General features: G+C 38.1%; 1 protein-coding gene across 8 annotated transcripts in view; it reads right to left on the bottom strand.

The window, feature by feature from the left end:
* Positions 1-2,823: 2,823 nt before the first annotated feature.
* The window catches only part of PHKA1 (phosphorylase kinase regulatory subunit alpha 1), a 174,886-nt gene continuing 152,185 nt past the window's right edge, over positions 2,824-25,524 (bottom strand). For 2 of the 8 annotated variants that reach the window (XM_027053653.2, XM_027053649.2), the window contains 11 exons: positions 24,012-24,091; positions 22,658-22,736; positions 22,394-22,523; positions 17,752-17,853; positions 16,736-16,851; positions 16,560-16,598; positions 14,740-14,790; positions 11,567-11,731; positions 9,232-9,285; positions 6,904-7,104; positions 2,824-5,484 (listed from right to left, as the gene is read on the bottom strand). In XM_027053653.2, the coding sequence (XP_026909454.1) occupies positions 5,311-5,484; positions 6,904-7,104; positions 9,232-9,285; positions 11,567-11,731; positions 14,740-14,790; positions 16,560-16,598; positions 16,736-16,851; positions 17,752-17,853; positions 22,394-22,523; positions 22,658-22,736; positions 24,012-24,091 (1,191 nt within the window). In that variant the 3' untranslated portion in view covers positions 2,824-5,310. The remainder of the gene's footprint in view (positions 5,485-6,903; positions 7,105-9,231; positions 9,286-11,566; positions 11,732-14,739; positions 14,791-16,559; positions 16,599-16,735; positions 16,852-17,751; positions 17,854-22,393; positions 22,524-22,657; positions 22,737-24,011; positions 24,092-25,524) is intronic. The other 6 variants (XM_027053654.2, XM_027053651.2, XM_027053652.2 and 3 more) reach the window with 5 other exon arrangements.

Raw genomic sequence — 25,524 nt, forward strand, 5'->3', positions numbered from 1 at the left:
TGCCAGGCTAAAGGGAACAGACTTCAAGCTGTGGCAAATGAGTAGACATTTAAACAGAAATCTTAAAAAAAAAAAAAAGATTTCTACAAGAGTGGTGTGAAGATTAGCTATTGAAAGACTAGAGGTAGTGAGAGTGCTGCAGTGGTCCACATAAAAAGTAATGATGATTTAAACTAGGGTACGGGCAATGGGAACAGAGATGCCACTACCCCAGTCCTGACATTGTCATCTCTCACCTGAAGTTTCTGCAATATCACACGGGTTTTTACCTCTACTTTTGCAGAACTACAATTTAGTCTTTTCGCAGCCACCAGAATGAACTCGGGGCCAAAAAAAAAAAAAAAAAAAAAGTAAATCAAACCATGTCACTTTTTAAAGCCTACCGTACACTATGGTGAGAATCTTTTGGGCTAGGAAGAAGAGTGTAACTTTTGGGAATGCCTTTTTGTGGAGGCTAGGAGGAGAAAAAGATGCCATAAAGGAGACAAAAGAAGAAATAGTTGGGTGAGAACAAATGTAGTACAGTTTCACAGAAATCTGGGGATGAGAGGGTCACAAGAAGGGAGAGGTAGTGACAATGTCATTGCCAATAGGAGCTCACTGGTGCTCTATGAGGAAAAAAAAAAAACACAAGGCAGGGAGGAAGCCCAATTGCAAGGGGTTAACGAGTGAAACCAACACTGTCAGGTGGAGCTTCTTCTTTGAAGAAATTTGATTGTGAAAGGAAGGAATTAGTATATCAAGGGATGTTAGAGCTCATGAATGATTGTTTTTAGGAACAGAGAGAAAGGCACACATTTACAGACAGAGGTGAAGGAATCTGTGGGCCTGTAGGAGTTGACGGAAAGGTGAGATCATGACAGATTGGCAATATAAAGAGGAAATGGGATTTGTCCTGGGCCTTCAAGGATAGGCAGTGAAAGGAACAGGACAGGATACAGGCTGGCCAGCTGGCACCCTAAAATCTGGACTGTAATAAGATGATGTAAAAGTGGATTGTTCTCTGTGTTCTTTCAGATCTAGCAGCAGGTAGCCGAACACTTCAACACACTTCTAAAGTGGAAATAGTATCCTTATTTGACACACAATGTGGCAAGATGACTCAAGTATGGAGAAAGATAAATTGTTGCAATGAGGCTCTGAAATTGGCAGCCTATTCCTGCAGCAAATCTCACAGGGTGGCTGGACACTTTGTTCATGATTCAGACAGAGCACAAATCATGCCACAGATCCCTAACTCAATTTTCCACATGCTTAATATCCATACAGTCCTTAACTTGGGAAGAAAACCCTTCCCAAAGCACTGGAATTGCAGATGGAAGGCCTAAGTTCAGAGGAAGTAGGTTGAACTTTGGCTCCAAAGTGTTCTGGTGTGGTGACCCTGGATAAGGGTCCTTGACTCACTTTCTTCAACCATTATTGCTAAAGGTAGTTTTTGAACCAGCAAGATCAGGTTAGGCTATGCCACTTCTTTTGGCGATCTCGCCTGTCTTTGCTTGCTGGCAGAAGCAGGCAGCAGGGAAAGCAAACACACTGAAAAGGCACTACTCCTGTGGCTGCCTTCTTTGTGCATTTCTGCATGTTGCCCACTGTGCCATACAATCTGCCCACAAATGCCTCAACTGTACTCAACAGACTGACCCTTGTTTTAATGTCTTTTCCTTGAAGAGTGTCATTGTTGAGAATGGGAACTCTATAGAGCCAGACTGCTTGGGCTCAAATCCCAGCTCTACCACTTACCAGCTGTTTGATCTTGAACAATTTGCTTAAATGCTCAGCACCTCAGTTCCCTCATCTGTAAGATGGGAGTGACAACAGTATCTAGCTCACATGGTAACTATGAAGATAGAATAAGATGGTTCATGCTAACTGCCTGTGTAACAGTCTGGCATCTGGTAAGCACTCAAATATTGCTTAGGATTTAAGAGATATTATTTAAGTCTCCCCCCACTGTTTCCTTACCCCCACACCACTACTTCAAGAGTACTTTTGAGAACAGGTCCTTGGCTTTTAGGCCTAGCCTTAAAAGAAATCAGACTTCTGCTAAATATAGGGCAACCATATCGTCCAAACTGGGACACTTTTAAGAGTGACAAAGAGTGCTATTAATAATTATGCCACGACAACAGGCATACATGGAGACTGTCCTGGGCAAACCAAGACCTAAGGTCACTCAAGTTTAATAGGAAACAAAGACTAAATGTGGAAAACACTGTATTTATCTCCACTGCATTAGTGTAGGTATTAGGTATTGAGTAAGTGCAAAGGGGGGCAGTAGAGGTTTTGTGAGCCATGGGTAAGAACGACAACGTTTGCCCCACCAGTTGTGTAAAATTCCTACAGTGTAGTGAAACCTAATTAGTGAGGATGGGATTGGAGACTGGTTCATCCTTACTGAATAAACCCTCTCTTGTTACACGATGGTTAATGAGTAGTATAAACAGGATTCTGCCAAATATTTATAATACTTAGGAGAACAAATTGTTGTTAAGTACCTTCCGGTAGTACAGAAGCCCCATTTGCACACAATTGTAACACTGAGTAAAAATCTTATTCATTCATCAGTACAGGTCCCCTAAAGATGTCAATAAGCCCATTTTAATTTAATGAGCCTAGTTTGAGTGGGTATGTATTTGAAAGATAAAACTGTGTTTCTTTACTTATATTATCTAACATATTATAGAATATATATGATTTCTATATTAAGATAATTCTACTTTGAGCCAATTAATGAGCTTTGACTGTACTGTATAATTAAATAGAGTATGTAAAATAGAGCCACAAAATAAACCCCAGTCACAAAAACACACATAAAGTTTTGAACACTGGCATCAGACATGATTTAATTGGACATTCCAATTTTTAATTCTAATTTCAAAACAGAAGTGCTTAAAAAAAAGTGCAAAGTTTCTTTTAATCACATGCTTACAAAGAATAAAATGCAGATCAAGTTTTCTAAAAAGTTGCTTTAAATGTGAAATACCACTGGATGGAGAGCACAGTGATAAGCAATTTAGTAAACCCAGAGAAACGCAGCAGTCAGTGTCAGTTCAGGCAAACTAACATGGCAGAGAGCAGAGGTTTTCACCTGTGCCACTCCAGATGTACTTCCTGTGGCTGGGGTATGCACAGACAGTGAAAAGACAGTGTCAGAACAGGTCATAAATTATCTTTATAAGGTGACCAGAAAATCATGTAATCAGAAAGCTACTTACTGTGTGTTTCCATTTGCTCTGAGAGACATTCTATTCTAAAAAGGTTGGCTATCCTCTCTCATTTCCACTCTCTGTTTTCTATCAGCCTACTTACTGTGTTCACTTACTCATGCACTCAAAAGACTGTCATGGGTTTTGTAAGAACCGTTTAGAGAGATCCCTAGCCCCAGCCCCATTCTTGGAGAAAAATCTGAAAAATCTGAGAGAAAGGAAAGGACAGAAGTAGGAAGTTACCTGAGTGCAAACAGGTAAATTAGCAGACTCTTGACACATAAACAAGGAGAAGTAAAGTGCTATGGACTGAATATTTGTACCCCTCTGAAATTCACATTGGGTATTCAGCCTTAATCCCCAAGGTGATGGGATTTGGAGGTGGGGGCCTTTGGAAAGTAATCAGGATTAGATGAAGTCATAAGGAAAGAGTTCCCATAACAAAATTAGTACCCTTATGAAAAAGAAGAGTCTAGAGTCCCCTCCGTCCCCCTTTTCTCTGCCATCTGAAGACACAGAAAGAAGGTGGCCATCTGCAAACCAGGAAGAGGGTCCTCCCTGGACACTGAGTCTGCAGGAACCCCAACCTTGGGCCTCTAAGCTTCCAGAAATGTGAGAAACAAATGTTTGTTATTTAAGCCGCCCAGTCTACAGTATTTTGTTACAGCAGCCTCAATTAAGAAAGTTAGGAGAAACATTCTTCAAATGAGGTTACCTAAACATGGGACTAGGGGGAAAAGGACTTAAGGATTCCTCCATTACTCTTGGTGTGTCAGCCTGGGGGCCACGGTCACCACCATCCATATAACACATATTTACATAGGCCGCCAAATGTAGATACAGCTAGATATACAGACACATTGAAACTACTTACATTCAGAAAAATTCTCATGTATGCTTAGACACACACACAAATGCAGCTATTTATAAGAAACAGATATATGCCAACAGATATCAAAATACACATAGATATGAACACTAGAATCAGGGAGTGAAGATGTAAGTGAAAGAGTTTAAGAACCAATGGGAGGACAGGGAGTTGGTGGTGGGTGGTGGGTTGGATGCTGTAAAAAGTCAGTAGGCGAGTGAGACAGACAGGTAAGGATCACCAAGGAAGGACTGCTTGTGAAGGCAGCTATAGACTTGACTGCTGGATTCCTGTTTGCCAAAGACAGAGACTTCAATTATTCTGCATGTTGTGTCTTGGCCCACTCTTCTGAAGCAAAAGTTGGTGCACAAGGCTCTCTTCAGGGTACTAACTTACCTCTGATTGATTCCCTCTCTGTTCCCTAGGTGTAAGACACTATTGCAGGCATCTCTTTTCCCTTCCTTTTTGGAACTGGGCTCCTGGCTCCTGGGTTTTTCTGCATTTTCTGCTACAGATACATCTTTGAGCACCAGCAATCTTCAGAAAAGGTGATTTCAATTGCTAATATCAAAATTCTTAAATACAGACACTGCACTTGCATTTTTTGATATTTCACCAAAGGGAAAGTAGAAATTATCTTATGTAGATACAGAGAAGGCAAGAACAGGGACATTAATTCTATACAGAAAGGCGTTTGTCACTCAGTGTGAGGCAACACGTGAGTAATGAAGAAAACCATGATCTGGTACTCTCCTTTCCCAAGAAAAGGCACTTAGAATAGATATTTCCAATTTGTGGTAGTATAAAATCCAACACTTTAGGGTTTCCCCACTTGAAACAATGTCCCAAAGCACCCACCACTCATTCACACAATGAAACTACACATAAGAAAAATTTCCAAACTTCAGTCATAAGTTATTATTAATACCTACTCTGCAAACAGTAGTTAGGAAACTGAATTTGTAACAGATCTGGAGGATAAAAACACATGCAAACTTCCATGAACCATGAAAGAATTAAGGCCTACAACAGAGTGCCTGGGCGGGCATTTTCCTCCAGGCAGAGGTTCACTTCGAAAGCAGTTAGTGGATCAGAAAAGTTCATTCTTCTTGGGTGGGATGGGATGGAAAGGGGCAGGGTAGGAGTGATCAGGCCAACACATTTCAGTCCCATGCATGATCAACCGAGGCAGGAACCAGCTGTCAAAAGGCTCCCTGCAGCCAGGGCCCAGAGGCCTCACTGCATGGCACAGATGCTGTGAGGCAGGAACTCCTGTACGTAGGTGGCAGCTGCCTTGGAGAGGTAGGTCATGGTGCCAAACCTGCCACTGGGCGCACTGTCATACAGAAGAGTACAGATGCCAGACGCAGGATCCTTGGCCAACATGGTATCATCTGCCCCGAGGGTTTTCTGTTTGGTTTTTAAGGGTAGGAGAACACAGGGGAAAGGAAAAATTACTAATCCTATTAGTTAAAGTCCTCATTGGGATTACTCAGAGCCTCCTCCCCATCACCAGCTAGTTGGATCTTAGGCTGTTTTGGTAGGAAGGGATTGGTTATGCACAAAATGTTGAATGTGAGTTTCTATATGTACATTTTTCCCTAGATACCCACATCCTACGACATTATTTTTTAAATTAAAAATTTTTTAACGTTTATTTTTGAGAGAGAGAGAGACAGAGAAAGAGAGGGAGAGAGAGAGAGGCAGAGAGAGAGTGGGGGCAGAGGATCCAAAGCAGGCCCCAGGCTCTGAGCTGACAGCACAGCCCGGTGCGAGACTCAAACCCACGAACCATGAGATCATGACCTGAGCTGAACCGACTGAGCCACCCAGGTGCCCTCATTATGACATTACTTTTAAAATATTAATTGTTCAGAATTTTGAAAGTTAAATATAACAGTTAATTAAATGAGTTGTACCTGTTAAGAGTCAAATGTTAATACTTACAAATCACCCCAGACGGACTTGGGTCCTAATCTTTCCAGTACTACTGATTTTAGCACATATTATTTTATCTTGCTTTTGATGACTATTTCTTTCTAAGTAGACTTAGAATAGACTGTACACTTTCCAAGCTAGAGTCTATGCCTAAAAGGGATCATATTGTCTGATACACAGACTAACAGCAATCCAGAATATTTAAAATTAGCACTGTCCTGGGTACTTCTGATTTTTTTTTGCATTTTCCCACAGTGCCTAATAATAGAATGAAATACCTATTACATATTTTGGAGATTTTCCTATTGATGACAGGGCATGTACTTCACCTTAGTGTTTCTACTCTTAATCTAGGAAACATTTGGAAAGCTTTCAATAGTCTGCATTTTGTAAACATGGTTAATGTCCTGGAAGAAGATACATTAAGAAAAAGTTTTTAAATATAGAATTAAAAGTTTCACTTTAATATTTTCCTATAGGTAAGTAGCTAACGCAAAAACAAAACCAAACCAAACCAAAATTGAATCTTCTCTTTTCCTTAATAGTCCAAAAAGGATATGCTATCCAGTTGTCTCTTCTTAAGTCCTTATTGCTATAAAAAGCCATGTGATAAGAAGACTGAAATATGATGAAAAGCATAAAAGCCTCCTGAATTCCAGGCAACTTTACCATCTCACACAATCACAAAAACACTTGGTGAAAGACAGAGGCCGTCCCGCAGCCTACTTCTTCTGCAAACAGAGCTCAGAGCCATTACAGAGGGACCCAGAAAAGAGCTATGAGGAAGAGGGCACAAGAAAGTGACCTTGGCTTCACTAAGAGCTCTGAATGCAGTTAGGTTAGTGTCAGACATTCCCCTTTGAGGAAACAACAGGCTTGCCACTTGCCTACCTGTTCTTGAAGGAACAAGTCATTAGCAATATGCACTATCTTTTCCACAGCAATGATGCTTCCAATACTATGAATTTCAATATCTGCCATCATGGTGAGGACAAGGATGGCTTCAACCAGAAGCTGGCGGTACTCTGGCTGAGGTACACGGTTCAGGACAGATTCCACATGAACGGAGAATTTAATCTCGCCTGGAGTCATCTGTGATAGAGAAAAAGAAAATCAATTCCTAAGAGCCCATCATCCAGGAGTTATCAATCACCTATTCTGAAAGGCAGGAAAAGCACTGTAGCCAAAGTGTAGCTCAGTCTCCTTCAAAGTACCTGAGTGAGTAAATTGGTCCGATCTTTTTGGAATGCAGTCTAGCAATGCATAACAAGAGTCATAAAAGTGTCAATGCCCCCTAACTCACAATCCTATTTTTGAGAGTTTATCCAAAGTTAATAATTCAAGTGAGGGAAAAAGCCCTATGTGCAAGAGTGTTTACAGGATTAGTCACAAATGTAAAACTAAAAGTAATCTAAACATGGGAATGGTCATGTAAATAAATGGCATATTATGGTACAGGAACTTCATGGGTTTTTATAGAGTCATTTAAAAGAATAAATATGATGACCGTAGATACAGGAAAAATCTAAGTAGAACTTAAAACTGTATGTACAGGATGACTAGAATTATGTAAAACATTTATATACTGTTAGATTAAAATGGGCATGAAGAAATACAAAGTTATTTTAGGGTGAAGAGCAGTGAGGAATAATTTTTGGCAAAATTGTATTGAGTATATAATGGACCTTATATATAATGGACCCAAATATATATATTTGGACCCTAAAGACCAGGGTTCAAGTCCTGTCTTTGTTAGTTACTAGTTCTAGGACCCTGAACAATTCATTTCCCTAAATTTGTTTCCTTATTTGTAAATCGGAAACTACAATCCCTTCCTTAGCTGTCTCACATACCTGTTTTTTAAAAATTTTTTAAAAATGTTTATCTTTATTTTTGAGACAGAGAGAGACAGAGCATGAGCGGGGGAGAGGCAGAGAGAGAGGGAGACACAGAATCAGAAGCAGGCTCCAGGCTCTGAGCTGTCAGCACAGAGCCCGACATGGGCTTGAACTCGTCCACTGCGAGATCATGACCCGAGCTAAAGTCAGACGCTCAACCGACTGAGCCACCCAGGTGCCCCTCACACACCTGTTTTAAAGATCAAATTAAAGAATGTATAAAGGTACTCTGAAGACTCTTAAAGGTACCATGTATTATTATTAATTATATTAACATTTCAATCTTGCTTAAAAGCAGAGAAAGGACAGAGAGGGCACAGTATTCTTTATTAGAGAAGAGGCCTAGAGGCAAGAGTGAATCTCTGAGGCATAGCATTAGCTTCCTGCACTCGCCCCTCCAGCCATTGCCTACAACAACTCCAGTGTTTTTGAGAATGCTCTACCATCCAATCTTACTATTCCTAATTTGCTAATTCTAGTTCCTTTGTTGGCTTTGTATAAAAGTTATTTCTTTAGAATATCTATGTGATTGGGCAAAAAGGGAAATATAAAAGCGCCCAATAATACATGTCTGTGGTTCATGGCATTATTTTCCAACCATGGTTATATATCAGACTCATTCTAAGGATTGTTTGTTTGTTTGCTTATTTGAGAGAGAGAGAGAGAGAGAGAGAGAGAGAGAGAGAGAGAGAGAGAGAGAAGGACAGAGAAGGAGAGAGAATCTCCATGTTGGAGTCGGATGCAGGGCTCAATCCCACAACCTGATCATGACCTGAGCCAAAATCAAGAGTTGGACGCTCAACTGACTGAGCCACTCAGGTGCCCCAAGGTTTTTTTTTTAAAGTACAGATGCTCAGGTTCCATCCCTGGAGATTTTAATCCACTAAATTGGAGATGGGAGCTCAGGTTGCTATGACATATGGTTAGAGCTGAGGACCACTAGTTCATAATATAATAGTCTACAAGCATCCTACAAGAGAAAGGTGGGGATGAAAAGGATGGGGACATGAGAGGTCATCCATTTCTAGATTTCTATCTTGTCTGCCCTCTCTAACTGGCAATACTCACATAAACCAGCCTAACTTAACCATCAAAAGGGGGCTGTCCTTATATAATTAATGTAATACATAATTACTCTCTAATGTTCCCATTCTATTTCTTTTCCTATTCTGTTTTTAAAAAATATTCTCTCCTTTCCTCAACTGCACTTCATGTTTAGCTGATCTAGAGTCATAGAACTGTTATGTTGAAAAATGATCACTGAAATACTTTAGTGACATAAACCATCAATCACATAAATGTGAAAGACACAGAATCTCACCTCTCTAGTGGTTGAAGAAGGAAGAACAAAACCTTCTACAGAGAGTCCATGACACTGCAAAAGAGCAAAAACATGTTGTCACCAAGGATATGCTGATAAATGGGAGCCTGTAAGGAGACACTTAGTATTTCTAAGTGCGCTTCATGGGGTAGATGCTGAACAATCACAGGCCAGTGAAAGGCCCTGCAGCCCAAGTGTCCTTGCCAAGGGCTTATGATTATTATGTGGCAAGAAGCAAGGCTGGGCTATGGTAGATGCAAGATTTACCCTCAATTTAAAGGAGTGGAAGTGATAGAGAAGGTCTACCTTCTGGGATAGACTAGTCCCAAAGATTCAGAGACTATCAGAAAAGATATCATGCTAGGTCCCAGACCCATCACAAATAGGCTTTCAGAAAGATTTTTAGGCTGAAGAATAAAAACCCTCAAAATACATATTTTTCAGACTTGTATAGTTACTACATTAAAATTTTTTTTTAATGTTTATTTATTTTTGAGAGACAGAGAGAGACAGGGCATGAGCAGGGGAGGAGCAGAGAGAGGGAGACACAGAATCAGAAGCAAGCTCCAGGCTCTGGGCTGTCAGCACAGAGCCCGACGTGGGGCTCAAACTCACGAACGAACCATGAGATCATGACCTCAGCTGCAGTTGGACGCTTAACTGACTGAGACACCCAGGCACCCAGCAGTTACTACATTTTCTAGTTAAGCATCCCCTGCCCCCAAACATCAGTGCCCTTAATGCCCTCACTCTGCTGTACTTTTACTACAATACTTGTCTTCTTTTAATTCTATATAATTTACTTATTATGTTTATTATTTATTGAATAGCAGAATCCAAGCTCCCATAAGGATAGACTGTTGTCTATTTTGTTCTTTGCTGTATCACCATGAGCACTTAGGACACTGCCTAGCGTACAGCAGATGCTCAGGAAATATAAATGAATGATATTTTATCTTCTCTCTTACAATCAACTCAATTATTAAAAAGCAATGGGCATTAAGGACTTGCCATTTTAGATGTTAAACAAATTAAAACAACATATATTAAGCCACAGACAAAGATTCCAATCCAGCAGGTTTACTGGCTCTGGTACCTGACACTTCCATCCCATGTTTCATATGCCAAATAACAGTCTTAGTACAGAGGGCATTTGTTTGTCCTCTTATATTAGGATTCCAAGTCCATGTTTTGATTCTGCCATAAAATACTCAATCTTCCTGGTCATATTTAAATGTTCCTTTTCTTGTATTTGCAAGACCTTGTGGTTCTGTACCTTTATCATAATACATTTCAGCTTTACATTATAGCTGCTATTTAAGAAGATAACTATGGATTAAACTTCTTGATGATAAAAACAGATACATTCCATGGTATCTGGGGTAGAACAGCACCCACTACATGTCTGTGAAATCAAATTGCCATAACCCAGGCATAGCTGTAGAGATAAAATATCTGTCTGTGACCAGGGTGCTAGAGAAGTTAGATGGAGAGTTTTAATAACACTCTCTGAAAAGAAGATTTCCAGAGCTACTAGTCTGAGGAAACAACTTTTACCTTTCCAAAAGATCACCTGTTTTGGTCCCTGGAAGAATATCATTGTGCCAAGGGGAGAAGCATAACTAAGGTTTTGAAGCCCTGGATGAAATCTTCTTCAGGTCCTTGCTAAGGGCAATGAAGCAGAAAGTGCCACCTAAGAGACTATAAATGAGACCTATGAATGAGTACCATGGTCTTCCTGGCCCTCTAAATCTGTCACAATCATACTGGTGTGATGTCCTCTTAAATGTCTTTGGCAAGCTAGGCCTTTGAAAGAAAAACAAAAATTGGTCACACCAACAAAGGCTTTGGGTCATTAAAATCATTATAATCTTGCATCTATTTAGTAGTTTTCATCCAAGAAAAAATAGAACAGCTTCTTACACTAACTCCTCAGACACCGCAGCAGTTTTACTCTACTGTCAGCACATTACTACAAATAACATTTCCACTCTACAATAGCTACAAAGAAAGCAGGGTCTTTATCACCAGATTTTATAAGTAGCAAATGTATCACAAAGTCCAACAATGTTCAAGTATGGGCAAAAGCAGAGAAGTGATGATTTTTGAAATCTAATTTATAAAAAATACCTTAGTGTCAATAATAGAGACTAAATCATAAATAATATCAAAATAATAAATCAACTTCTTTGATTATGTCTTCTAGGTTTTGTCCATATGAGCATATGACATTTATATAATTGTAGTGATGTCACAGTCAAGTCATATCTCAGCCAAGGAGACTGAGGATATCAAGTGGGAAAATAAAGATACATCTACAATGTGTTATGCTTACCTTCTGTAAAACTTTCCATACTTTTTGATAAAATCCAATTGGCACTCTGTTCAGTGCTCCATCTAGCCTTCTTCGGCGTTGCCACTGACCTTGACGATTATCTTTAGATGTCTGTTCACCTCTAGGAAAGGACCCACTACTTGGAGTCACAGATGTTCCAGGTGACTTGGGAGAAGAGGAGAGGAAAGAACATAAATCAAAAGCTATCTCTGTTCTTCTGATAAAGTATTATAGCATAGTGAATAATAAACACTCTCAGTAGAATTAGAAACCACATATTAAGTGTAACACCCAAGATAAAGAGGTTACAGTGAAGCTAGTAGACTTATGAGTAGCTAGCAACAATGTAAACCTTTGTAAATCTAGATCCTTTTAGAAAGCAATCTAGTGATACTTAAATAGTGCCATACAAATATTGATGACCTGGGAGTTTCTTAGCTGTCTCTTTCCTTGGTTATCTCTGTTAAAATTCCAGCTGGTCTATGGCTTAGTTTGTTGTTTTCATGGGCTATAATACAAGCCTCAACCAAATTAAAAGAATTGAAATCAGATAAAACATGTTCTCTGACTACAATGAAATTAAATTAGAAATAAAAAACACAAGGAAATTTAGGAAATTTACAAATTTGTGGAAATTAAACAATATGCCTCTAAATAACTGGTGGTTTAAGAAAGAGATCACAAGGAAAATTAGAAAACACTCTGAGATAAATGAAAATGAAAATACAACATGCCAAAATTTATGGGACGCAGCTGAAACAATGCTTTAAAGAGAAATTTATGTCATAGATGCTTGTATTAAAAAAGAAGAAATATCTCAAATTGATAGCCAAACAATGAAAAAAACCTTCAGACAATGAAAAAAACAAGAGCAAGCTAAGCCAAAAGCAAGAAGGAAGAAAATAATAAACAGTGCAGGAGAAAGAAATAAAATAGAGAATAGAAAAGCAACAGAGAAAAGCAATGAAACTAAAATTTGTTTCTTTGACAGTAAATATAAACTAAATTGACAAATATTTAGCTCCCCCTCAAAAAGTTAAGACTGAATGTATTAAAATCAGGACAGAAAGAGGGAACATCACCTCTGACTTTAAAGAAACAAAAAGGACTCTAAGGACGTACCATCAGCAGCCATACGTCAACAAATTACATAACTTAGATGAAATGGACAAATTCCTAGAAAGACATAAACTATCCAACCTGACTCAAGAAGAAACAGAAAGTCTGAATAGATCTATAATAGAGATCAAATTAGTAATTATAAAACTTCCCACAAAGAAAAACTCAGGCACAGATGGCTTCACTGGTTAATTCTATCAAACATTTAAAGATTAATTATCAGTTCCTAACAAACTCTCCCAAAAAAAGAGAAGGAACTTTCCAACTCATTTTGAGGCCAGTATTACCCTTATTCCAAAATCAAAGACATCACAGGAAAACTACAGATCAATATCCCTTCTGAATATAGATACAAAAATCAACAAAATACTAGCAAACCAAATTCAGCAACATAGAAAAGAATTATGCACCATGATGAAATAGAATTTACTACAGAAATTCAAGGTTTCACATCCAGACATCAATTAATGTAATACACCACATCAGGAGAATAAAGGATAAAAACCACATCATCCTAATAGATGCAGAAAAAGCATTCAATAAAATCTAACACTCCTTCATGATAAAGACACTCAACAAACTAGAAACAGAGGGGAACTTCATCAATCTAATAAAGTACATCTACAAAACCCCACAGCTGGCATCATAACAAATGGTCAAAGACTGAATGTTTTTCCTCTTAAGTTTAGAGGATAGTTTAGAATAACACAAAGATGTTTTTACTCTTGCTACTTCTAATCAGCATTGCACTAGAGGTTCTAGTCAGTGCTATTAAGCAAGAAAAGAAATATAAGACATCCAGAGTGAAAGGAAAAAGTAAAACTACATCTGCAAATGACATAATCTTATATATAAGGAATTCACTGAAAGACAGAACTGACAAATGAGTTCAGTAAAATTGCACAATATAAGATCAATATAAAAATCACTTGTAATTTCTAAACACTAGCAATCAACAATCTGCAAATGAAATTAAGAAAAAAATTTCATTTAAAATAGCATCTGAAAGAATAAAATACTTAGGAATAAATTTAACAAAAGAAGTATAAAACATATACTCTGAAAACTACCAGACATTTTGAAAGAAATTAAAAACCTAAATAAATGGAAAGAAATCCCATGTTCATGGATCAGAAGACTTAACATTGTTAAGGTGGCAATACCCTTTAAATTTATCTACAGATTGAAATTTATCTATAGTCTTCATCATAATCCCAACTAGGTTCTTTGCAGAAATTGACAAGTTTATCCTAACACTCACATGGAAATTCAAGGGACCCATGATAGCTAATACAACCTTAAAAAACAAAAAAACAAAAAACAAAAAACAAACAACAAACAAACAGCAAAAAAGTTGGAGTTGCCTTAATCTCTTCAAGTTTAAGAAATCTGAAGTCATAGGCCATTACATTGATTTAAACCAAGGAAATCTAATCGGAAATCAGTCTTCCTAAAATGTAAACTTCATGATGGCAAGGACCATATCCGTTCTGTTGTTTATTGTATTTCCAGTGCCTGGTACAAAATTGGCACTCAATAAATATTTACTAAGTACATTACTAATCAGAATAACAGCCAATCCAGTGGATTTCAAACTTAAAAGTACATCAGAATCACCTGGAAAGCTTATTAAAACACAGACTGGTGGGCCTTACCCAGCCTTTCTGATTCAGTAGGCCTAGGGTGGGGACCAAGATTTTACATTTCTAAGAAGCTCCCAGGGGATGCTGATACCATCTACTACAGTGCCTGGCACCTAGTATACATGCAATTAATTATATTAGTTGAAAGAATAAATGCATAAACAGACACTTAAGTACTTATTAAATTGAATTTTGTTTTCTCTGAAATGGAAAAGAGGCTAGAACTGAACCCCCTTTGCTACCCCTTGTAGGAAAATGAATGGAAAGATTTTACCCCCATACATGAAGTTGATTTATAGTTATTTTAGTTCTTGATTCATTTTGGTTTTCTTTTCAGTCAGTATATGTCATGACTTATATAACAGCATATTCAAAGTACTTGTGAATGGTATATAATATAACAGCAGTTACCAGAAAAGATGGTGATGTCAAATCTATACCCAAGGGATGACCACCATTGGACTATAAAACAAAATTAGAAAATAAGATTTTAGAAGAGATGAGGCAAGGCAAACATTATTTGTGTTTAAAAACATATTAGTAGGGTAAAATTACAGACTATTCAAGTAACTAGCCAGCATGTTATTATTTAAAAAGCTGATGAAATAGCCTTACTCCAGAAGCCATGGTAAAAGGTAAAGAAAAATTGCCTTTAAAAATATTTTTTCCCATGATCAGAAAAAAGGGCATTGGTGAGTGGTAGAGAAAAGGGTTTAGAACAATACAAAATACCAGACAGGCAAGTAAGGATGGAAATCAATAACTAGAAATTAGAAAGTAATGAAAATTTAGGTCTCTCAATCCTTGACATTATAGTCCTAATGATTTTGCCTTTCTTGAATTCCTATAGGTAGTGGATGTGTAAAAAAAGGAATTAAATGATATAGCTGGATAGGTCAAGTCCTTAATATCATAGTAATCTAGCTGGGAACACGGACTTCAAGTTCTAAATATATAATGAACTTGTAAGTAATACTGTGTAACTATAAACAACTATAAAAAAATATTTAGCCAATCACTCTCAGCCAAAACAAGGACTGTTTACCAACAACATCAGTTTAACTCCTCAGTATGAAACATAGTTCTTTCACCTTTCAGATAGGAAAATGTTCAGGTTATCCAAATTATCTGTGAAAAAACCTGTACTAGTTAACAGTTTCCTATTAGTCCATTCAGTTCTTACCCTTGCATAATATGAATCTGAAAAGTTTCCTTCAAATTAAACTTCAAGCATTGGCTCATTCTTGTCTTAAATGGTTCTGACTCCCATAAAACCTCCAACAAAAAATTTCCATTTTGTCTCTCCTCTTCTGGATGTGCTTTAGTACTGCAAGCTACCATAAGTCAGGAGGAGTAGTTTTAAGATTTTCATAAAAAGTACTACTAGGGGAGACCAAATCAGTACCTTCTCAATTTGGAGACTCTGAAAATCACATGATTTCCCAGAGTTTTGAATAAAGCTATGGAAGTTTGTGTTAAGTATTTCTTTGTAGAGCATAATAATTCATCTATTCTCAGCTGCAAGGAAAATGAGTAAGAGGCTACAGTATGATGTCTGATAATTCCCATCAGCTCCCTGAATGATTTCAATGTTTTACCTCTATGTATCCACAACACCTTTTGTATCCCTCTCTCATGACAATGATAAAAATATAATTTGGGGGAAATACCTGAAACTAGATTTTTTTTTGAAATTTTAGGGAGAGAGGAAGAGAAAGAGAGTGAGCAGGAGAGAGGGGCAGAGGGGGAGACAGAATATCTTAAGCAGGCTCCATGCTCAGCACGGAGCCTGACATGGGGCTTGATCCCTTGACCTGAGCAGAAACCAAGAGTTGGATGCTCAAGTGACTGAGCCACCCAGGAGCCCCAAGAAACTAGATTTTTAAAAAGGCCCTCATCCAATCTGGTGTTCTCTCTAGTACCTGTTCTTAAACGTAAGGAAATGGAGTCTAGTTGCATAGAGAAAATTAATTCCAAAATTACATGTTAATTCTAATAAGAGTAACTCAGGGTTTCAATTTCTTGCTAACAGAAACAAATTACTTTTCTCCTAAAATTAGCAAAACAGTTTGGTCCAGAAAAGGAAAGCTATCTATAAAATGAATGTTACAAAGGAGAATCAAGCGACTCTGTGGTTTGTTATCTTACTTGTAAAAAGGCCATGAGCTCATGCATGTTATATAGAACTAAAGGCAGGTTAAATTACATTAAAGTATCCCTAGTTGTTTCACCTGACTCTCAGTTGAGATAGATAGTCTACGAAATTCCGCCTGAAAAATAAATGGCTCCAATTAAACACGGGATATGAAACAAAATACACGATCCCAACAAAGATCAATTCCAAAAGGATGTTCTTTAACATGACAATATCCCAGCTAATCTCCCGAGATATCCCAAGATGTCTTACCTGCTTTATCTCACTTTTTAACTGCATTATCCCAGTTCGTTCTGTTTTGGTTGCCCCGACAGCACCAATTTCATGGATGGAAATAGCAGGGCTGACATTTGAATCAGTGGGACGAACTACATAGCATGACAGATTAAACAGAAAGAGAGAGGACAATCAGGTTCAAATAATTTTGTCCACCATGCTTAGAAGACTTAGATATATGTCCTCCTTTTATGTTAATAATAATAATGAAAATAACCCACTATATAACCTTGCTATTCAAAGTGTGGTCCATACACCAGCAGCATCAGCATCACCTAGGAGCTTGTTAGTAGAATCTTGGGTACCACTTCAGGCCTACTGAATCAGTCTGTACTTTTGCAAGTTCCCCACATGATCCTTATGCACAGTAAGGCTTGAGAAGCAGTGTTTTACGACTTTCTTTTACCATTCAAAGGTCTAGCATCCATCCAACTGAAATTACATGTTTATCCTAAGCCTAAAAGTGGAGCAGGAAAGATAACCTTTTTAATTTGCTCTGTTTTAGGTACTTGGCACCAAACACCACTGCCAAAACACCAAGTGCCAAGTGGAGGATTAATTTGCAACAGACCTCAAGATGTATGTGAATTCACAGGTGAAAGGATATATCTGATATATCTGATACACCCAGACACACCACTGCAAACGCTATTAAATTACTGCCAAATGGAATACAAGAAAGTTTCAAATGATACAGGTTGTCAGTTGTCCTAAAGTAGAGATTCAGGATAATGTAAAGGAATCGATAGAACAGTGCAAAAACAAAAGATGATGGCAATCCACTTAGTTGATTTATCATTTAAGGAGAAAAAAAGAGACATATACAGTAGTTTCCAAATCTTGTTCCAGAAGACAGCTTTGCTTTTAACTGTTTCATATACTGGGGTTCTATTTAGTTGGGGGAAAGTTTCCTCAGATAAAAGAAAAACATTTTAAAATCAAACGAGACCAAACTAACACTCTAAAATGGAAATGTGGTTACTCAATCTTACCACTTCGTTCCACTCCGAACTCCTTGCCACTGAGAATGTGATGCAGGAGATTCTTCATGGCTGAAGGACTGAGATTCATCAGGCCGTCTGTGGCTTCCTCAGCTAGTTATCAGAAATGTTAGTACAGAGGACCACAATTTGCCTGACATACCCACCCTATTTTGTTCTCTATTTCCTTTCTTTCTTAGAATTTCTGAGTTATTTGATTGATTGGAAAAATAGAATTACAAATAAATTCTTCACACCACACTGTCCGGGTATTCATAGTGCAATAGATTTCTTTTTTAGAGTAGGGGGAGAGAGAAAGAGAATCTTAATCTTAAGTAGGCTCCAAGCTCAGTGTGGAGCTCAATGAGGGGTTTGATCTCAGGACCATGAGATCCTGACCTGAGCTGAAATCAGGAGTCAGATGCTTGACTGATTGAGCCACCCATGTGCCCTGCATACTGCAATAGATTCTTTTTTTTAAAATTTATTTATTTATTTTGAGAGAGAGAGAGAGAGCGAGCGCAAGCATGAAGGTGGGGTGGGGCAGAGAGAGAGAGAGAGAGAGAGAGAGAGAGAGAGAGAATATCTGAAGTAGGCTCCAGGCTCCAAGCTGTTAGCATACAGCCCGACATGGGGTTTGAACTCACAGATGCGAGATCATGACTTGAACTGAAGTCAGAAGCTTAACTGACTGAGCCACACAGGCACCCCTGCAATAGATTCTTAATAATTTAAAGACTGATTATCCAGTTTATGGGCTAATCAGATTCTTGATTTCTTCTTCATCCTCTTTCCACACCATTAGTCTTGATCATAGATACTTGATCATAGTATCACTGCCTTGATTACTTCAGCTTTGTGATATACCTTGACCTCTAGAATTGTAATGCACCATAATCAAGACTATGATACTGGCATAAATACAGGCACATAGATCAATGGAATGGAATAGAAAACCCAGAAATGAACCTACAACTATATGGTCAACTAATCTTCGACAAAGCAGGAAAGAATATTCAATGGGAATAAGATAAGTCTCTTCAACAGATGGTGTTAGGAATATTGGACAGCGACATGCAGAAGAATGAAGCTGAACCACTTTCTTATACCAGACACAAAAATAAATTCAAAATGGATGAGAGACCTAAGTGTGAGACCTGAAACCATAAAAACCCTACAAGATAGTATAGGCAGTAGTCTCTTTGAAACTGGCTGTAGCAACTTCCTTCTAGCTGTGTCTCCTGAGGCAAGGGAAACAAAAGCAAAAATAAACTATTGGGATTATATCCAAATGAAAATGTTCTGCACAGCAAAGAAACAATCAACAAACCTAAAAGGCAACCGATGGAATGGGAGAAGATATTTGCAAATAACATATCTGATAAAGGGGTAGTATCCAAAATATAAGAAGTTGTAAACTCATCACCCAAAAAACAAATAATCCAGTTAAGAAATGGGCAGAAGACATGAATGGAGATTTTTCCAAAGAAGACATACAGATAGATGGCTAACAGACACATGAAAAGAGGCTCAATATCACTCCTCATCAGACAAATACAAATCAAAACTACAATGAGATATTGCCTCACATCAGTCAAAATGGTTAAAATTAACAACACAGGAAACAGCAGGTGTTGGTGAGGATGCAGATAAAGGGGAACCCTCTAACACTTTTGGTGGGAATGCAAACTGGTGCAGCCACTGTGGAAAACAGTATGGAGGTCCCTCAAAAAGTTAAAAGTACAATTCCCTGCAGCGCCTGGGTGGCTCAGTCGGTTGAGCGTCCAACTTCAGCCCAGGTCATGATCCCACGCTTTGTGAGTTCGAGCCCCACATCGGACTCTGTGCTGACAGCTCAGAGCCTGGATCCTGCTTCAGATTCTGTGTCTCCCTCTCTTTCTCTGCCCCTCCCCCATTCTGTCTCTCTGTCTCCCAAAACTAAATAAACATTAAAAAAAAAAAAAAAGAATTCCCTACGATTCAGAAATTGTGCTATTAGGTATTTATCTAAAGGATACAGGGGTGCCTGGGTGGCTCAGTCGGTTAAGCATCTGACTTTGGCTCAGGTCATGATCTCACGGTTTGTGGGTTCGAGCCCCACATCAGGCTCTGTGCTGACAGCTTGGAGCCTGGAACCTGCTTCAGATTCTGTATCTCCCTCTTGCTCTGCTCCTACCCCAACTCGTGCTCTGTTTCTGTCTCAAAAATAAATAAATATAAAAAAAATTAAAGGATACAAAAATGCTGATTGGAAGGGGCACATGCACCCCATTGTTTTTAGCAGCATTATCAACAATAGTCAAATTATGGAAAGAGCCCAAATGTCCACCGACTGATGAATGGATAAAGATGTGATGTATATATACAATGGAATATTACTCAGACCAAGAAAAGAATGAAATCTTTGAATCTTGCCATTTGCAATGACATGGATGGAGCTAGAGCGTATTATGCTAAGTGAAATAAGTCAGTCAGAGAAAGACAAATACAATATGATTTCACTCATATGTGGAACTTAAGAAAAAAAACCAGAGAAACACAGGGGAAGCAAGAGAGGAAAACCAGAAAACAGACTCTTAACTATAGAGAACAAACTGAGGGTTGCTGGAGGGGAGATGGGTGGGTGGGGGGAATGGGTTAAATGGATGATGGCCATTAAGGAGGGCACTTGTAGTGAAGAGCACCTGGTGTTGTATAGAAGTGTTGAATCCCTAGCTTGTACACCTGAAACTAATATTACATTATATGTTAACTAACTGGAATTTAAATAAAAACTTGAAAAAGATAAAAAATCAGACAGTTAGTGAGACCTTACTACATGTTGGTCATGACTTTACACAATGTTAGTAACAAACAGGTAGGACATGGCACTTGACCTTGAGAAGCTAAGCAACTATTTGGGAGAGATCACATATGTAAACAAAATAAACAACAATAAACATGACTATATTAAGTGCCAAATGAGAGGTACAGACAATAAATGCTTTGGAAATCAGAGAAGACATCAATCTTCAAGGATGTTGACTGATAAAATTATTGGGAAATACTGTTGAAGTAGGAGGTAGGGGTCAGACTGTTGGGGGTCTTGAATATCACACCCAGGGATCTTGACTTTATCCTTGTAAGAAATAAAGAGCCATGGTTTTGATGAATCCATAGGAAAAAAAAATACGTAAGAGGTAAAGAAAAGTGAAGAATGAGGATTTTTCCCTTCTTGAGGTTTATTATTAAATAATTAGACCTTAATAAAATATCCCTTGATACATGGCTAGAGAATATATGTATGTGTATAATGTAATACATATAATCCATAACAATGTGCTAAATTGGAAATCATATGGAATCAGAAAGACTTGGACTCAAATTGTACTATTTACTAGATGTGTAACTTTAGGCAAGTTATTTAACCTCTCTGAAATTCAGATGACTTATTGGTAAAAGTGGAACAGAAATACCTTTTGCAGAGGGTTGTTGTAAGGATCAAATGAAATAATGTATATAAATATAAAGCAAAAAGCACACAGTCTGGCATATGGTAGGTATAAAATAATCATTATTTTCCTTTAAAGGGTTATTTTAATATAATTATCTTATGTAATTTAGGTTAGTCTCATGCAAAAAAAATTAGCTATTTGTTAATAGCTCAATTAAAAGCCTTTTGGGGAAATGTAACAGAAACAATGGCTAACATTGAGTTTTACAACTCTATTTTCATTTTTGTATGCAGTCCCTATCTCTATTATTTTATCATTCTTAGAAATCAAACAAATATCAATGGAAAAATAGTCATGCCATGTGGGTCCCTTTCCCTCTCTCACACTGTATACAATTCTGTGCTACAGCTTCTACAGGCCCCAGGTTTTCTTCTAACTAAAACTGTTATCTTGCCAAATACAGCTATAGTTAATTTCAAAGAGACTCCTGTCAGAAAATTTTCATAGAAATACAGCTTTCCTTTATTCAATCCTGTTGTTGACTAGACAGGATACTAACATTATGATCAAACTGATGTGGTGACTCAGTCTGGTTCGAGAAGTTGCACTGCCTGAGTCAGAATCAAAACCAGTCTGTCACGCTCAAATTCGAAGCATACTTACGCTCACTCTAGGAGTTAGAAGGAATGTAATTTGGAGTGCAGAGCCCCCAAGAGGTGGAATTTTGAAATTGCAGAACTAATACATAAATTTGTCATAATTATCAGTCTCTTGATTTATATAAATACAGATTGACTAACATGGGAACAAGATTGCTATATGCAGCTTCTGAGCTACCGATAAAATGTTTTAGCTTTCTTTCCCTCTTGATCCAAAACTCAATAGACTGACATTAAAAAATTTTTTTAAATGTTTATTTATTATTGAGAGAGAGACACACACACAGAGCATGAGCAGGGGAGGGGCAGAGAGAGGGGGAGACACAGAATCTGAAGCAGGCTCCAGGCTCTGAGCTGTCAGCACAGAGCCCGATGTGGGGCTTTAACTCACAAACTGCAAGATCATGACCTGAGCCGAAGTCAGTCGCCCAACCAACTGAGCCACCCAGGCGCCCCAGTAGACCTACATCAAAAGTGAATTCTGCCTCTGCCTCTCTCTCTCTCTCTCAAAATAAACTGAAAAAAGTGAATTCTGTCAAAAATAGTTACTAAAACGAATACCTGAGCATCGAAGGGAATGGGCCAGTTCTGTTGCCATAACTTGTATGATTAGACCAATTCGAAGTCGAAACATTTCGGCAAAGAGGCCAGGCTGAGTTCGCATATACATGGCTAGATACACCATTATTTCCTGTGCATGGAATGAATATAGACAAAAATTATGGCCCAGGTCTCACAAGGCCTATTTTGTAGTCTTCAGAAACTGCCAAATCAATTGAAAACAAAAATATCAATCACCATACTAAACTTCATAATTCTGCTCACCTGTGTAAGAATGGAAATGCTCATGTCCCCTTCACTGGCTTCATCTATCAGCTGAGTGAGCACTTCATAGGGCAGAGGTCTGAGGGAGAAGACAGTGAAGAAAGAGAAAACTCTGTGACTATTTAAGCCTAAATACATGGAGAAAATAAAAAAGCTCCTCCCAAGTCCAAGTCACCTCTTTAATGTCTCATTACTGGTAGCATCTGGTTCATTTAGTATTCAAAGTTCATTGCCACCCCAAACCACTCTGGCCTATATCAACTCAGGAAAGCTCTCCTCTCTCCTCTTTAAACCTGGATTGCCCTTCTCTTTCAAAATTTTATGTAAAACTTACCTGATGAGGTCCTTCCAGATCAGTATTTCAAGGTTAATTCTTAACATATGACAAGTAACTGTTACGGCTAGAAAGTAATGAACTAAATTTAAGCTGTACCTTTTGGAAACCATTTTATTACTTTATGATCACACCTTAGTTATACTTATTTTCTAGTTTCATCAGTTTACACACACACACGCACACACACACACACACACACACACAGGTATGCATACCTCTTCCCACACTTGTGACTCTTCTGTTGATATTAAGTACTCTGGGGGAATGGGATATGGACCATGCCATCTTCTTTTGGATTGTCACAGTAGTCAAAAATTGATCAGATTTGTGATTAAAAAAAACCCTCTGTTTGCTGAGAGTAAGGTATTATGGGTTGAATTGTGTCCTGTCAAAGTTCATACGTTGAAATCCTAACCCCTAGTACCTCAGAGTGTGACCTTATTTGGAGATGAGGTCTTTCCAGAGGTAATTAAGTTAGAGTGAGGTCATTGGGTGGGCCTTCATCCAGTATCACTAGTGTCCTTATATGAAAATTTGGGAAATTTGGACACAAAAATATACATAGAGGGAAGAAATGTGAAGAGATATAGGGAGAAAATAGCTATCTACATGCCAAAGAGAGAGGCCTGGAAGAAAGTCTAGAGTACAGCTGATTTTTTGTGGGTGTTCATTGTAGTTGCCTGTCCTATTTCAGACTGTTTTCCAATGTGAGGTTTGGGAAAGACAATAAGTAAAAAACAAGCACAAAAACAAAAACCATCACCACCACCACCACTACCAACAAAAACCCCTAAAAAGCAAATTACATTTGAGTACTACTTCCTGTGAATTTTCTCTTTCATTTACTCATGTTCTGTCATTATCAACATTCTCATGCCAAGTGTCTCTGAAAGAAGCCCACACATGTAGGACATTATTATCTACTGATAGATTAGGGCAAGAGAATTGTGGTCAGTCCACACAGCTCCTTAAAGACTCAGAGAAGCTTGAGCAAACCCAACCAAAAGTCATACTCACGCAGAGATGGTCTTCTCTCGAGGTTCTGGAGGGAGTCCCACTGTCAAATGTTTCTGGTGGGAGAGAAGGTCTGTGCAGGCCTAAGAAAAGATGGCATAACAGCATTATCCCTCCCATAACATGCCAGATTTCCAAGACAATTACCTTTCTCAGCCTACAAACCTTTGTTCCCTCTTAATTTATTGATACGCCAAACACTCTTTCTCAGGAAATCCCATGAAGATAGCAAAAGAGAGATTTTTTTAGGAAGAAACAATGAAGGATTTTTATCTCCTAAGAGGTAGGAATTTTTAGTCTACTGTAAATTCATTCTTAAGATGTAGAATTCTTATAGTTTATAACATCTTATATTTGACATTCACAAGCAAAAAGCTAATTGAGTATCAGGAACTTTATGTGAGGAAGACAACATCTCAAATTATTAAGATGCTGTGGTTGCCTTAAAAATCCATTATGGAAACCAATTAAAAAAAGGACCTCCACTTAACAAAGTCACAAGATATAAAATCAATGTACAGAAATTGGTTGCATTTCTATATACCAATAATGATGCAGCAGAAAGAGAAATCAAGGAATCGATCCCACTTACAACTGCACCTACCATAAGATACCTAGCAATAAACCTAACCAAAGAGGTAAAAGATATGTGCACTGAAAAGTATAGAAAGCTTCTGAGAAGAATATTAGAAGACACAAAGAAATGGAAAAACATTCCATGCTTATGGATTGGAAGAACAAATATTGTTAAAATGTTGATACTACCCAAAGCAATCTACACATTCAATGCAATCCCTATCGAAATAACACCAGCATTCTTCACAGAGCTAGAACAATCAATCCTAAAATTTGTATGGGACCATTAAAGACCCTGAATAGCCAAAGAAATGCTGGAAAAGAAAACCAAATCTGGATGCATCACAATTCCGGACTTCAAGCTGTATTACAAAGCTGTAATCATCAAGACAGTGTGGTACTGGCACAAAAACAGACACATAGATCAATGGAACAGAATAGAGAACCTGGTAATGGACCTACAAATGTATGGCCAATTAATATTCAACGAAGCAAGAAAGAGTATCCAATGGAAAAAAGTCTCTTCAGCAAACATTTCCAGGAGAACTGGATGGTGACATGCAGAAGAATTAACCTGGACCACTTTCTTACACCATACACAAAAATAAACTCAAAATGGATGAAAGACCTCAATGTAAGACAGGAAGTAATCAAAATCCTCGAGGAGAAAGCAGGCAAAAACCTCTTTGATCTTGCCCTCAACAACTTCTTACTCAACAGGTCTCCGGAGGCAAGGGAAACAAAAGCAAAAATGAACTACTGGGACCTCGTCAAAATAAAAAGCTTCTGCACAGCGAAGGAAACAATCAGCAAAACTAAAAGGCAACCGACAGAATGGGAGAACATATTTGCAAATGACATATCAGATAAAGGGTTAGTATCCAAAATCTGTAAAGAACTTATCAAACTCAACACCCAAAACACAAATAATCCAGTGAAG

This window comes from Acinonyx jubatus, chromosome X (genome assembly GCF_027475565.1).
Source record: "Acinonyx jubatus isolate Ajub_Pintada_27869175 chromosome X, VMU_Ajub_asm_v1.0, whole genome shotgun sequence".
Classification (NCBI taxonomy): domain Eukaryota; kingdom Metazoa; phylum Chordata; class Mammalia; order Carnivora; family Felidae; genus Acinonyx; species Acinonyx jubatus.